This window comes from Rhincodon typus, chromosome 11 (genome assembly GCF_021869965.1).
Source record: "Rhincodon typus isolate 14 chromosome 11, sRhiTyp1.1, whole genome shotgun sequence".
In the NCBI taxonomy this organism is placed as follows: Eukaryota; Metazoa; Chordata; class Chondrichthyes; order Orectolobiformes; family Rhincodontidae; genus Rhincodon; species Rhincodon typus.
The window spans coordinates 60,166,939-60,183,541 of NC_063342.1; the positions used below are offsets into that span (position 1 = coordinate 60,166,939).

At 39.0% G+C, this 16,603-nt stretch overlaps 1 protein-coding gene across 1 annotated transcript in view; it reads left to right on the plus strand.

The window, feature by feature from the left end:
• Positions 1 to 12,749, plus strand: part of frmpd4 (FERM and PDZ domain containing 4) — a 573,791-nt gene extending 561,042 nt beyond the window's left edge. The window contains exons 13-17 of the mRNA XM_048602573.1: positions 2,681 to 2,863; positions 3,477 to 3,615; positions 7,640 to 8,710; positions 9,004 to 10,314; positions 11,074 to 12,749. Coding sequence (XP_048458530.1) covers positions 2,681 to 2,863; positions 3,477 to 3,615; positions 7,640 to 8,710; positions 9,004 to 10,314; positions 11,074 to 12,434 — 4,065 coding nt within the window. The 3' untranslated portion in view covers positions 12,435 to 12,749. The remainder of the gene's footprint in view (positions 1 to 2,680; positions 2,864 to 3,476; positions 3,616 to 7,639; positions 8,711 to 9,003; positions 10,315 to 11,073) is intronic.
• Positions 12,750 to 16,603: the final 3,854 nt, after the last annotated feature.

Sequence of the window (16,603 nt, forward strand, 5' to 3'; positions counted from 1 at the left end):
GGACTTGGTGTGCTGCACAACCTACAACCACCTGTATTTATGCAGCACCTTTAACATAGTGAGATTACTAAAGTGCTTCACAGAAGTGTTATCAGTCAAGATTTGGCACTGTTGTCTGTACGTTCAGATTTCATATGGTTATGTATATGTATGCATGAATGTTTGTGACAGTGGGTCATTCTGCTGAGGTTAGTTTCTTGATTCTATTCATAAGGACAGAATTAAAAAGAGAACATGTGACCTATCAAGCCTTATTGTCATAAGAACACAGGGGCAGTTTCCCTAACTTGGATTCTACACAAGCTACTCAGACATTGCAATATTACTTTGGGGTCTTAGTAGTTAGAATGCTAGTATATTTGTATGAAATTACATCGTCTGGTATTTTATTAAGTGCAAATATTTATACATACATCTACACTCACTAACACATGCGAAGTATTTCCAGAGCAGCACCCAAGAAACAGTGGGGCAGTGGACAAAACTGACCTCATGATCTCCAATTCACTTGAGGAAATCCAGACATGGCAGTGACCAATCAGAGAAAAGGTAGACCCACAGAACGGAAGCAAATAGTGAAGGCACCACTCCTCCAATTTCAAACCAGTTCTCTCCCATGCTGTTGCTGACAGGTTCGTAAAGAACCATTCTGTGATTGGATGAATGAGATGAGCCACAATGGGAAGCATGACTTCTGGGTAGGGCAGCAAGACCAAAGACAAAGGCCCACAGCCTTTGGAAACAAGGCTGTGGAGAAAGGCCAAGAAGGTCAGGAAGGGAGGACTGGGGACAAGGCTGGTTTCCTAGGGTCTTGGGGAGAAGTGAGGCTGCAAACTGGGGAGAGAGGAACTGTGGGGAGTAGGGAAGGAGATAAAATGGCACATGGACAAAGAGGGGCTGCAAAGGGAAGGATAGAGGCTGCAAAGAAGAAATAAGGGACTGCAAAATTGAAAGCGGAGGAAGCAGGGTGGTTGGTGAAAAGAGCTACACAGAGGAGAGAGACTCCAAGAAGAGGAGAGAGTCCTATGGAAAGGGGAAGTTGGGCTGAAATGTTGGCAAAGAGGCTGGCAAAGGGAAAGAGGAGCTGGGAAGGGGAATGAGGGACTGCAAAGTTCGGAGAGCATCTAAAAATGGACATAGGAATATTCACCTAAGTGAGAACAGGAAAACTGAGGTCATGAATCTGTTGCAAATTCATGTGCCAACTCTAGATTAAAACTGCAGGAGTTCAGGAGCCATTATAATCCACTTGATTTTCATCCGTCTATATCATAATGAACTCTGTGTCAAAGTATAATTATGTTGAACAGATTTGTTTCATTAGACTTGTGTTTATATCTTATGACATCTCAAAGCATTTACACATTATTAAATTTTTGAGGTTATGTTAGAGACAAATATGCAATGGTTTAGCTGTAACCTCTCCAGTTCATGAATACTTAGAATGATGGTTTTTGTGTATAAGTGTGCAATTTAAAAAAAAAGTTATTGCAAATTTATACCTGTTATCTTCTACCAATTAAAATGTTATAGTAAATACTTACCTTGTGCGTTGTGGCTTTAAATTTAACGTGCCATTGATGACCATTGGGATGAATTATTTGAATTCTGCTGCTGCGAGAGTCCAAATCCCACATAAACTAACACAAGTACAGAGGGTATTGATGCAAAGTGACTGCTTTACCTGATAAAGGAGTTAGTGAGATGCCAAAAGGAGCCCGGACAAGCAAAAGGAGCACTGAAATTCAAAAAGGAGCCCTCGAGAATTCTGAACAGCATCTCTTAGTCAAAATGTACTTTCAGTCCTGTTCTTTGGCCTAGTAGTTTACTCCTTGCCGATTGTGAACAGAACAATTTCAACACTCTGGTTTTTTAAATCAGCATTAACCAATGTCAGGCAAAACCTTCAGGATAATAACAATGTGAAATTTGCCTTCACCAGCCCCAAAAATAATTAAATTGGACTCTAGGATTTCATTTCAACCTTACAGCTCACATTGTTCAAATGTGATTGATGGCACATTCTTGTGGTCCAGAAACAAAAGAATCAGTTGCTGCACAAAATGCCCAATCATTTTGATGATCCTTCAACCCCAATGATAAGTAGCCAAATACTCGAGTGTTTCTCCTGAAAATTCCACAGGAATTTTACTGCCTTTATTAATTATAACCCAGTGTATTACAGTCACAAAAAAAATGTGTACAGCAAAACTTTCTGTAGTTTATGAGGAAAATCCTTTTAACCTTAGACAATTTTTATTGTCCTTTTTTCTGCATTGTACTGCTTTCTTTCCTATACACATAGATTTTCTTGCAGTATACATTTTACTTTTAACAAAAAATTCTGCATTCTGCATAGTATGGTAAATATTTATTAATGATTTCAAGCAGGTCTATCAGTATCACAACCTTGCTGATGTTCACAAGTGATATAAGCCATCTTCTGACATCAGGAGAACAATTGAAATGCCAGTCAGCAATCTTTTATTTCAATCGAGTGAGATATTTTACATATTTTCTTTTCAGCTATAAAACTGTAGTTCTTTTCAAGAATATTAAATAATTGATTCCAATTGCTAATGTAAAATCTTTGCCCATTTGTTGGTAAATTGTTGACTTACAAAGTGAAGAAACACTGAAGTCTGACCCTATTTTGTCTTTTTTCTCCTGATTGTAACAGCAAGGGGAGAAACACTCTGAAGTCACTTTATTAGTGGGACCAAGATATGGAATAAGCCATGTTATCAATGCAAAAACACACCTTGTGGCATTACTGGCTGATTTCAGCCATGTCAATAAGATTGAGATGTTCTCGGAAGAAGAAAGCAATGTTAGAGTTGAACTAAATGTGTTGGATGTTAAGGTAAGAAAAGCAATTTCCTTGGAGGTGGTGAGGCAAGTGCCGTGGAATCAGTTTTAAAAGGGGAATTGGGGTAATGAAGGGAAGAGAATGGGGAGATCATGGATCAGGTATCAGTAAAAAATAACAACAAATTAAGTTTCAAAGTTCTAGAGCCTCTTCTAGTTACCTCATTGGTACATTTTAATGGTAACAACCTTGGAAGCCTGAATTTTAAATATCTGTAACAAACAGAAAGAGATTAAAACACATGCTCATTATTAGTTGGGAAAACAAATCTTGCCAGTATAGACCTGACAAGATTTCATTTCATGAGTTACTTTATCACCCTCTCAGTGAATGGATTTGATAGTTTGAATTCCAAATGGATAGGTTTGGTTTCAATAATAATAAATAGCGACTAACAATCCTGGTGTGATCGTAGTAGAGTCACTCTGAGCTTTAAAATGAGCTTCATGTCTATGAGATTGTTCATATTCAGTCAGTCCATGGGGCCAATTCCCTGTGTAATTCTTTTACTATTACAAAGGGAAGGTTCACTGATTTAATAAATTGAAATGAACTTTTCAATTTCAGATGCAAGATTTTTAAACTGCTGTTGTGCTTTTGTTTGCAGCCAATCATATTATTAATGGAGTCAACAGATGCAATGAACCTTGCTTGCTTGACTGCTGGATACTACAGGTTGTTGGTGGATTCACGACGCTCCATATTTAACATGGCTCATGGCAAATGCACTGTGAATAATGAAGCAGGTAGCATCATTAGATGTGAGCACGCAATATTTCTGAATTTATTACATTGCTAAATTAATGTTTTCAATTACTTCCAGACCTCAGTGAGTGACTTGTATATTTAGGGTGGGGGTGGTGGTGGTGATGGTTTTGTGGGGGTTGACGGTGGGATTGATTAACTAAGACAGCTAACATGTTATGTAGAATAATACCAGCACAAGCTCGGGCCTTGTGCTGGCCACTGTAGTTCTTGGGAACTGCTTTCTCAGCACGCCCCGTAGTGATATTATGATATAAGCCGTGTTTTGCAACACTTGGACAACGATGCTGCTGCATGGAAGGAGAGGGGGACTTTTAAACAACTGAAGGCAGCAAACCTGATCAATAACTAATATGTGGGGCTTAATACAGCATGGATTTGTATCTGTAATTTTCAACAAATGGGTGAAAAGGAGATTCCCTGCATACAATCCATTTAAAGAAATATGAACGAGTTTAGTTGCACCAAGGATACATAGGAAATCTTCCCCTGTGGCAATCGTTTGATTGCTTTATGAAGAGGAGACAAAATTTAAATATAAGCATTGAACTTACTGATGTCTTACTAATGTCTTGCGAATCCCTAAAAGACTCAGTTTCACTTCATCCACAGATTTGTTTACCCAGCTATTATTTCTGATCTTCTTCCTTGCTCCCAATAAGAACCTAGTATTGTTGTAGTGTAGTCCATTGGTAGCAATATGATACAGGTGACCATATGTGATTCTATACAATGAGCTTTAGGAAGGTATTTAATAAAAGAAGTCAAATCACACTGATTCAATCCTGTCTCCAACCAGCCCATGCATAGGTGCATGTGCAGACAAACACTTTCTGGTAAGGATGCTGGAACTGATTTTTTTATGCCTAATGTGATTTTTTTTAATCACATATGCATACTGTCCTTTAAAATCTAAGGAAATTTAAAGCAATGGAGATTTAAATAAACTTCCAGTCATAGTTTAAGAATAAGGCATCACTCATTTAAGACAGATGAAGAAACTTTTTTTGAGGATTCTCTGCTTCAAAAGGCACTGTATGCAGAATCTTAAAAATTTTTAAGGCAGAGGTGAATAGGTTCTTGATTACCAGTGGGATGAAAAATTATTGGGAGTCTGAAGGAATGTAGAGTTCAAATAAAGGCAGATCAGCCATGATCTTATCAGGCTTGAAGGACCTACTTTTGTTTCATGTTTGTAATGTATTCACTCTTCAATTGTGTCACCAAAATTCCCTCTGCAATCCACCTTAATATTATCAAAATTATTTTTCAATTGATAGATTTTTTTTTATTCTTGCTATTCTCTTAACTGATTGCTCAGTTTGCGTTTTTTTAAATTTATTATGTCACCTCAAATCAATGTCTGTGTTCAAAGAGCATGAGCAGTGGTACAAGAGAAACCATTATACGTAAGCCAGTGAGCACAGTGGGAGGGGAGGGAACAAAGGAGTGGACTTACTTCAAATTAAGACATGGGCAGCAGTTTTGATAAACAAAGCTCAATGGAACAAAATGTACAATTAGCCACAGATGGTGCACACAGTCAATAAGTGCAAGTCCAAAAACACACACAAATAAATGGGTGATTACGTGAAGGTTACATTGCATCCGTGACCGATTTCTTTCATTGTAAGGAACAATCAAGGATTGAATGTTAACAAAATTGTGGCTTTGGGTTACATGGTGCAGTAAAGACCAAAGAAATCTGTTTCTTGACATAAGCCTTGAACGCATCCATTTTACATAAGAAGATAGGAGCAAGAGGCGGCCATTTGGCCTTGAGTGTGTTCCGCCATTCATCATGATCATGGCTGATCATCCAACTCAATAACCTAATCCTGCTTTCTCTCCATAACCTTTGATTCCATTTGCCCCAAGTGCTGTATCTAGCAGCCTCTTGAATATATTCAGCGTTTTGGTATCAACTACTTCCGGTGGTAATGAATTGCACAGGCTCATCACTCTCTGGGTGAAGAAATGTCTCCTCATCTCCGTCCTAAATCATCTACCCCGAAACCTCAGACTTTGACTCCTGGTTCTGGACACACCCACCATCAGGAACATCCTCCATGCATCTACCCTGTCTAGTCCCAATAGAATTTTATAAGTCTCTATGAGAAGCACCTCATGCATCTGAACTCCAACAAAAACAATTCCAACCTAGTCAATCTCTCGTCCTACATTAGAGCCGCCATCCCTGGAATCAGCCTGGTAAACCTTCGCTCGAGAGCAAGGACATCCTTCCTCAGAAAAGGAGACCAAAACTACAGGTGTGTAGTTTCCAGGTGTGGTTTCACCAAGGCCCTGTGCAACTTCAAAAACACATCCCTACTCCTGTATTGGAAACCTTGTAACGAAGGCCAGAGGTTGGACAGGCAGCCAATCCATTCCAAGGAAGAATGGTTGAAACTTTAAATGAGGTTGCAAGCTCTATCATCACACATTTTATTTTAGAAAGTTAGCTGCTGTCGAGCTCCTGTTAGTAGCTTACAAAAGAGTAGAACATCAGTGCTCCTACCTCCTATGTCCAAGGGTCTGTCTATGAAGTCATTGCAACTGGGCTCCATGCTCCTAATAACCTTCCATTATAAGCCCTCCAACCTCTACTCCACCACCAGGCACCAATCCTTCTCACACTACCAACCTCTGATCCCTCTCAAGGCTTCTGAAATCTTCACCACTTTTCTAACTTAGCCTGAATACCTCACTTGTCTCCCCACTTGGCCAAGGCTTGAAAGCAGGGTGACAGGTGTCAGTAGTAGTGTCACACAGTGTTGGGAAAGAAGAATTGAGGATTTTGTAGTGAAGCAATTAGAGATCAGGAGAGGGGAAAGGAGTAAAGGGCAGAAAGCAGCAGGTGAGTGAAGTGGCTAGGAAGGCAGTCATGGTTTAAGAGACAGGCAGCAAGTGAGGAAAAGTGATATCAATGAGGTTTTCTATGGCTGAGTTTGACCTGTGCCAATATTGATGCCAGCAGCTACCTGGGATGGAGTCTTTCAGTTGTGGCATCAGCAAATGCAGCCCTGAAAAAATCTGAAGTTCAAGTGGGGAAATTATACTCTTTGTTGGAGGCAAAACATGATGGCCATTGTTAAACCAGAGTAATTATAATAGAACTGGTTTCATAGCCAAATTCCCTTAGAAATGTGGACAAGTATAAAAATAAGAGAAGAATATGATTCTAAAATTGGAGCTTAATTATGCCCAGGTGTTCTGGTGAAATGGTTGTGTTCTCGGATTCCACTAAAGCTAAAACCTGTACCTGCTTTTTCACACTCTGCACAATACTGCAAATTTGAGAAGTTGGTTCTTCGGTGAACTCTTAAATCACAACAAGTTGAGGAGGGGTGTATACTTATTCCCACTTTCAAGACATTATTGTTTATTACCTTGGCTACTTGGATAACTTGCAGCTAGTTTGATGGCTTTTGTTGAAATTCTCTCTCTTTGCAAGAAGTATGGACTGATTTTAAGCACAGATGATGCAAATGAATTCCTCATCATGTGGCACCCACAAGTTGAGTCCTTTTTCCAAACAATGTGTTTGGTAATTCCAATCATGTCGTGTTGTTGTTTGATACCTTGAGATTCTTTTGTCTTAGTTTGCAAATGGAATCTCTATAGGATCTATTCACATTTGTCTTACATCCATTGAGTTTCAACATTTCCTTTTGGTGATGTTAAAAACAGAGTCAGATCAGCTGGAATACTATCATTCTTCCATGATTGTTCAAGGATGAGTAAAGGGTTATGCAAATGCCCATGGTGCTATGAATGTCCATAATTAAATATTCAAGAGAGATTCATGACTGTCTGGAGATTAACATGACAAGGTCACCTGATTAGTAGCAGCCATTTTAATATCATGCTTTTATCTAAATTTTAAAAGTATTGATTAAGAGTTATAATATATTGAAATTTGACAGAAATGTTTCATATTGTGTGTGTTAAATAATGATGCTGATTGTTCATAAATAACTAACTATCTGTTTTTCTTTTTCTTAGGCCCAGAATACAAGACCAAACATAATATGCACAGCTTAGAATGGAACTATTTACCGAAAAGTTCATGCCACATCAGGGCTAAAAAAGAAGATACTCAGCCATCATCTGTTAGAGAATCAAAGCAGCAAAACATAGATTTCTCAAATGATTCAATTTATCATGAAGATTCCAGAGGGGGGTTAATAACAGAGATTACAGATGTTCATGATCATAGTCATCTAGGGGCTGAATATATAAATACTATGGAAGCTGAAAACAAAGCTTTCAACATGTTGTCGTCTGGGAAAGAACCTGCAAAGACAATGCAAGAATCTCCAAGGGGAGCAAAAGTATCCTTTGTCTTCGAGGACCACAATGTAGCTGCCTTTAATCCAAGACACCTTGGTTATGAAAGATTGCTGGATGACAGCCCAAGCAATTTAGACCAACAGGCATCTATGTACTTGACCAATGTAAGTGACATTAAATGCTCAGAGTACTCGTTCCCTGGGATTGATGTGGACAACATTGATACAAACGCTGTTTATGCAAACATCAACGATAGCAGAATATTTGCAAGTGCAGAAAACATCGAAGAGCCGTTACTACATGACATATGTTATTCAGAGACGACAGATGATGCCGAGGATGAAGATGAGGCCAGCTGTGAGGAAGATATCCCACTTGGTGAGGCAGACAAAACTGACATTCTCAATATTTCTGGATCTAGCGATGACATAATTGACTTAACATCACTTCCTCCGCCTGGAGGTGATGACGACGATGAAGACGATTTTCTCCTTCATACACTGAATATAGCAATAGCTGCCCCTCCACCAGGTTTCAGAGACAACAGCTCTGACGAAGAAGATGGCCAGCATCAACCAGTGCAGAGTTCGCAAGAGACCACCCAAAACAAATGCTCTCCAAGCGATGACATCCCAGTGTCGCTCATAGATGCTATTCCTACACAGGCCGAAGACCAGAGTGGTGAGCAAGCATTAGATGATGCAGTGGTATCCACTTTGCAAGCCCTGGAGGCGCTGGCAGCGTCTGAGGAGCAGTCCATTCAGCAAACAGATGACAGTTCAGGTTCTTTCACCATAGTAACATTTATTCATTGACTGTCATAATGTTCCATCTGTAAGTTTGTTAACAACTTGGAAACATTCCAGAACAAATTTTACCATCAGTGTGTCATCCCATTTTTCTGATCTGGCATGCTAATGGAACAATCTTAGTTGATATTTCATGCACTGGATGCTTATTATGCATTGAAATTTAAGAATGCTAAGCACTTTATTTAATAAACCTATTTTATTAAGATTTAAAAAGTGCCTATGATGAAGTAATTAATTGGGTGTTTATTCTCTTATGGCATACAGGTGTAGTGATATTAAGAGCTTATAGTCCTGAGTCGTCATCGGATTCTGGCAATGAAACAAACTCCTCTGAAATGACTGAAAGCTCTGAGGTAGCCTCAGCACAGAAGCATTCTGAGAGTTCCATGCATATGCTCGTGGCTACCAGTGAAGGCTATCAACAACTTCAAGAAGAGCAAACTGAATTCCCAATCTCTCAGAATGAGAATATAGGGCCCACTTCTAAAATGATTCCAAAAGCTACACATTCCATGGCTGGCCACCGGGGTAGTAACGCAAAGTCGAAAGCTGTGCCTTCGAAACAGATACTTCCTTCGGAGGAAATTGAGATGGAGCCAGAGACAATGGAGACAAAGTCTGTCAACGACTACTTCAGCAAACTGCAGATGGGATCTCTGATGTATTCTTGCACAAGTAAGCAAAAAAACAAGGCAGGTGATACTAGTGTCAAGATAGCACTTGATGGTAATGTATCGGTGAAAAGGCAACATGCAAACAGAAAGACAGAACTGGGCGATGATTTGTCATCCAACGGCAAATACAACACATTGATTACAAAGAACAGTCACGGCACAGCTACTTTTGACTTAGAAAGCACTACTTTCCGTAGAGAGTCACAAAGTTGGTTTCAAGTTTCAGGAGAAAAGATGACTGATAAGCATTTCCCAGGGTTAATTAACGGTAAAGGTTTTCACAAATCCTGCATAGTTTCTAGAACTGAACATGAAGGGAAAGAAGCAGATACTGAAGTAGATGATCGTTGCTCCTTGGCCAGCACTTCAGGGCTTGGACGGGATGAAAGCTTTCTTTCTGATACCACTTACATGTCTTCAACCAAACACCTGACCGATTCAGAAGATACGGAGCTGTTCCCTGATGATCAATCGTCAGAGCTCCCGGAAGCTGAACAGAGTGTGACCAGACTTTGTGAATACCATATGACAAAAAGAATGTCCTCTTTACAAAGTGAGGGTCATTACTCTTTGCAGAGTTCCCAGTGTTCTTCAGTAGATGCAGCCTGCAGTACAGGCAGTAGTACATGTGCCACCCCTGTGGACTCCCCCCTCTGTACAAGTGATATTAAGCACATATTATCGGAATCTTCTTTAAAAGGTCTTGGCTACATTTCAGAAGATCAACGAACACTTTTGCTTCAAAGCCATGGAACATCATATAAAGATCTACATGCCCAAGCTGAAGCCATGTGTCATAGGAGAACAGCCCATAACACGCATGCGCCTTCAAATGCTGAACCATTATTTGGTACCATACGTGATGGGTGCCACCGAGTACCCAAGATTAAAGAAACCACAGGTACCTCAGATAACAGCGATAATATTTACACAGATGTTGAGCTGCAACATTTAACATTTGAAAGTAAAATAGAGAGCGAGGGAAGTGATTATTTTCGAGATCAAGAAAGTAGTCCTCTTTTGTCAGATTCACCTCAGGAAGTTAGCTCTCAAAATTGTAACACAGATATAGTGGAGAGAAGTAAGTCCAAATCTGATGATGGTAATAATTTATCTCAAGAAATTAAACTAAGCACATTTCCTAATCTTGAAAACACAACACTCACTTTCCCAAATGAAAATGATGGTGTAAAAGATTATAAGAAATTTTCTAAGTATTATAGGTCTAACACATTAACATTCCCTTCATTAGTTTCAACATCTAAAGACTCATTTCCTTCCAGTAAAAGTAAGTTACCTAAGAATTCACTATGTAATTTTAGAAATATATTTTTTACTTCCTTACCAGCCAAGCTGAGGAGGGAGAATGACTTAGCTAAACAGAGGACTCAAAAAACTAGACAGCTTGAGGAAACAATTAATAAAGAAAGGAGGCAAGTTGACTGTTTTGACAGAGATGTAGGACAAGATCTGCATTCTGAGCAATGTCTCAGTCTAAGTAAAGGAGCTGCCAGTGAGAATGATAAAGCTCTGCCTGGAGGTTTTCATGAAAAGCAGGTCTCTGCTGAGGACAAGCAGTGCAACCCAGATTGTAAATTGCAGCATGTTGTCAAGGAGGTGCTTAATGATTCTCTGTGTTTTTCTGCCACCCCTAGTGTAGCTTGCACACAGCCTGAGCAACGAGGAAGAGGAGGTGCAACTTCAGCATTCACTAATCAATTCAAAGCCGACAACATTACTCTGCCATCAAACATTTGCAGTGATACAAAGGTGCCAAGTACCTGCCGAGAGTCACCTGATCTTTCCAATGTAGAACAAGCGCATGCAACACCACTTAATAAAACCTGTGAAGTTGGCAGAGGAAGCCTTAAAATTCCTCCCCGAAAGAAGGTGTTGAGGCGTTGCAGCAGCAGTGTTATACCAGGAATGGGAAATGTAGAAACCCTAGTAGAAAAATCAAAGACTTTCATAGGATTCCGGTATTCCGATCTCCCCGAAATATCTGATCCTCATCCTGTACAGAAAAGAGTTGAACTTCCTCTGGGCGAGAGATTATCCAAGAACCACACTCAACGATCAGTGACAATAAAATCATCATGCTGCTCCATTACTGCAGACGGGAAGGATAGTCGGAGATCAGTGGAGATACTTTCGGTGCAAAAGGATCTCCGACACATCAAGCCATTGCCTTTTCCAAAAGTAGAGATGAGCAACTGGAAGTGTCGTGGTCCTTTTACCTATTGTTTCCTCAATAAAGGCAATGATGCTGAAGATGATGACGACGACGACGACGGTTATGGCAGTAAGGGACAGTTGTCTTGCGTGGTCCAAAATCATCTCTTCTCCAGTCCATCTCAAGCATTCGGTACATCCTCCAGCTCTGCAAATGCCAGGAAAGCTGTCGGACTGGTCGTGGAGCCTTGCAGAGTAACTGGTGACAACAACGACAAAGAAGAGGAACATATAGACACTAATGACATGGCATTTGCTGGCAGGATTGCCAGAATTAATGCTCTAAAGGATAAGGTGTATGCATTGCCAGGTGGATTTCTTGCAGCACAAAGAGATGCCAGTGAACTCCTTTCACTTTTACAGGCAAGCATTGGTAATAAAGAACACGTAAAATCAGACCTCCATCAACTCCGATTTAGCCAGTATAAACAATTGTTGTCAGTTGAATCGAGGGAGTTGGGAAGTGCTTGCAGGAAAATGGCTGCTGCAGAAAAAAGCCCAGAGGAAATGCTCTTAGCCATGACATCCAGCTTCCAAGTACTGTGTTGCTTAACAGAAGCCTGCATGCGATTAGTTAAAGTAATGAATTCTGAAACACAGCAACAGGAAATTGTTGCTAAGGTAGACGAGGTTGTAATGAACTATATTTGTCTGCTGAGAGCTGCTGAAGCAGTATCTGGAGCAACCCCCATTGATCCTAATGTTAAGGTTTTAGCGCGACATTCAATTACCATGACGGCTATTGTAAGCACACTAACCCGTTCACTTAAAACGCTTTTAAATAAATAAGATGCAAATTGTACTTTAAACTGTACCCTTGTAAAGCCATACATAGAGTTTACTGTAAGTGTGGGGCCACCACACGGACTGCTATAAAGGAAACTTGGTTTTGTGTACATTATGTTTTATATGATGAGGCTGTGAGATATTCATATGTTATACAGCTCAATCTGCTAGAACTGTAATGTAATTGAAACTCCCTTTCTGATGACAAGGAAGTATAGAAAGCAATGGTATAAAAATTAGTTATTTTTCATATGGAACCCGTGCTCCAGAATAGTTGAGTGGCCTGACCAAGAGTGTCAAGATCCCCTAGTACTATAACTGCCATCATGGGGCGGGGGGAGGGAGGGAGGGAAGGGAAGGGAAAGGGTTGGGATGTTTGGAAGGGGTTGTCGATACTGGTCACATACGTGATGCTTCATCACTCTGTAAATAGTAATTATCTAAAATTTTAAAGTATGCTTTTTAAACAATGCAAACAATATAAACAATAAACAATTAAATTGATCAGTTACGTCTTATTATTTTGGGGAAGCAATCACAAAAGATTAAAGATATGCATTTCCTTCCTTCTGCTTTAGTTTGTTTTGACAAGTGTTTAGCACAAGCACATAATTAGGAAATATTCTAATCTAAGGAATGTGGAAATAATGTATCAGGTGAAATATTTATAGAATGTGTTTTTTTAATGTCATTATAGAAATATGTTCTATTAAAATATATTTTTAAACAAAGCATTAAAATGCCCTCTAAAACTAGCTAACCTGCAAAGAGCAACCGAACACAAGCATTTTTTTAAAAATAGTTAAGTTCCTGCACATCCTTCATTCTGAACAGTTCAGTAGTTGTCTTTTGATATGAATTATCATCCTTTGTAGGAAAGCATCTGTAACCAGATATTCTTAGAAAACAAAGAAAGTTGGCTCAGTCTGTGAGCACATTTCAATATGCAAATAGGGATCCTAGGACCACGGTGCCATTTTTGGGCTGAAAATCATCAAGGGCAGGCGAATCATGCACACAGTCTGAACGTTTCCACGGTCAACATAACTGGAAGTCCAGCCAAATTAAGTTTGACAGTATTTTTCATTGAAAAATAAAGTGGGCTAGGGACACCCCAGGAACTCCATCCCAGGATGTATTACTACAAGTTGAAGACAACCTGTAAATGTCCTTGTCAGTGATATTGTGAAGTTCAATCTTAGTAATGGCGGGGTGGGGGAAGAGAAAATATCACCACCAATTCATGATGTTAGAGAGGAGACTATGTACATGTCAGTGACCACACAGCCTCAAAACGATGGGACGATTATGCATTTCATTAGCATCATTAAAATAGAAAACGCTCCCACATTGCTTCACAGATGCTTAGTTGGTCAAAAATTGATGCAGTAAAAGCATGTCGTGTAAAGCACAAAGCAAAGGAAGAGACTTCGTATTGCAATCCATCATTGGGGCCAATGGAAAGCTGCATATCTATACATGCAATTGATCATTCATTTTTCATTGTATCTTATGATTCTGTTAAAACTGTAGAAGCTCAACGTTTTCAATTTTTGTTTTTCCCCAAGAAGTCAACTTCAATAACGACAAGTAAAGGCCTTCACATTCCTTCCGTGTTAAAATCCGTCTCCTGAACAAATAAACCTATTCTGTCTTCACTTTAACTGTGCTAACTACATTCTACCCAACTTTCTAAACGTTTTCTTCATATCTTTTCTAAATTATCAATGCAAGCACATTAAGCCTTTTAGGACATTTTTGATTTTTCCTTTTATGGCATGTAGGCATGTATGCCAATTTAGATGTATATCCATCTCCTTAAAATGTGCAAGTATTTACAATATTACAGCCATTGGTAATGTAGACAACATTCTATGTTCATGACTTGGATGAAAGGACCGACTATATTGTAGCCAGATTTGCTGATGATACAAATATAGGTGGACACACAAGTTATGAGCGGTATACAAAAGGTTTGTAAATAGCTGTATATAGGTTTTCTGTATAATGTGGGAAAATATGAAGTTGTCCAACTTAGTAGGAACAATAGAAAAGGAGTGTTTTTTTACCAAGTGAAGAGAGATTGCAGAATAATGTGGTACAGAGGGATCTGGGTACTCCACATAAATCACAAACAATTAGTATACAGGTTCCAGAAGTGATTTAGAAGCAAATGGAGTGTCAGCCTTTACTGTAAGGGGAATGGAGTGGAAAAATAGGGACGTCTCGTTACAAACGTGCAGGCACTGGTGAGATCACATCTGGAGAACTTTATATAATTTTGATCTCCTTACTTGAGGGATATACTTGCATTAGAGACTTTTCAGATTTTTTTCCCCCCCAACTGAGCTGATACCTGTGATTAAGTGGCTGTCAATTCAGGAAAGTTTGAGTAGGGTGGGCCAGTATCTACTAGAGTTTAGAATAATGAAAAATAATGTTTCTTAAACATTTGAGAAACCAAACAAGGTGTGGACAGTGTAAATGATAAAAGGCTGTTCCTGCTCGTGAACATCTAGAGCTTGGGGGGTACACTTTTAACGTGAAAGTTAACCCATTTAGGATGGGGCTGAGGAATTTTCTCTTCCAGGTTTTTGCATTGAGTATATTTCAAGGTTAAGATTTTAGTTTCATTTCCAAGGAATTCAAAAGGTTATGGGAGACAGACAGGAAAGTGTAGTTAAGGCTACAATCATAGCAGCCAAGAAATTATTAATTGAGAGAGATGTGTTGACAGGGAAAAAAGGGCCACTCCTGTTCCTATTTCTTATGATTTTTATGATGTAAAAGAAAACATACATTAAACCTTTTTTTTGGGAGAGGGGAAGGATCGGTAAACTGAGACATGTCTTGCCATTTTTGTGTGGATATAGATTCCTAAACTCATGCCCAACCAATACCAATATGCTGGTTAACTGATTGTTGCCTCTTCATTTTAATGTTGTTTGTGGGATCTTACTGTGTGAAAGTTGCTTGCCACATCTTCTCAAGCCAAGTGTTTACACTTCAAAAGCAATTCCTGCACGGTGAAGCACTTTGGGACTTGCAGAGGATATCAAAAATTATTTCATAAGTGAATATCTTTGCTTGCAAGCAATCTAAGTTACTTCGCAAATTTTACTATTACAGCAAAGCTTAGCAATAATTAGTTAATTGTATTTTCCAATATTAACTGTACAATTTTTTTTAAATTAAAGGCACAATAATGACAATTCATCAACACATGCATTTCAATAATGCCAGTCAATTTTGAACTTAATCAACTTGTGACTGCCATGTGAATGGTCTATGAATGGAAAAATCCAGAATTTGCAGATGACTGCCATGCTCATTAAGTAGCGTATAAGAAGTATCAGGAAAGGACCAACATTATCAGACTAAAAGTAAAATACTGCAGATAAAGACAGAAAAACCACTCAGTTCAGGAAGCATCTTTGATGATCTTTTATTTGTACCCATGATGTCATTCATCATCAGTTTTTAACTTGGATAACTCTTACCCCCTGACCGTTTGCCAAATCTACATCTTTGATTTGTTTTGAGAGATTTAATAAACAGTTCTATCATTGTTCTCATCTCTTTTGCTAATTCGTTGGACTGATTTAAGGTTACAAGTGTTCATACTATGTCACTGTCAGAACTGAATGTGGAATGCTTCTAACCTTGTGCAAAGGTTGATGTAAAACAAAAAAACAAAAAAACAAAAAAACTTACTTCCTGAAAAATATATTTTCATAACAGATACAGATGTGCTTTATTTGCTAGCCAAACCTTGTTTCTTCATACAGGCCTGAGAGTTACATAATAATTGTAATCATGCTACCATGTTAACTTGTAAGTGTGTCAAAAGCTCTGCCAGAAATCAAACAGTTAAGATTTTGAACAAACGTTGAACTTTTCCAGCATTGTTTTGTAGAGAATGCTGATAACTTTTTTCCAGGGGAATTTGATGTGAAAAAAGTGTGGAGCATATGAACTTTCTGCTAAGTGTACTGTTTAATCCATTAGGTTTTGGTGATTGCTCCAACTTAATTCACCACACAGGAGGCTGTTTGGCCCAGCATGTTTGCGCCAAAAGATCCGAAGTTCTGTAGAAGATTCAAAACATCAAGTCTTGTTTCTCTCTCCATAGATGCTGCCAAACCTGCCAAGTTTCTCCAGCGTTCTGTGTT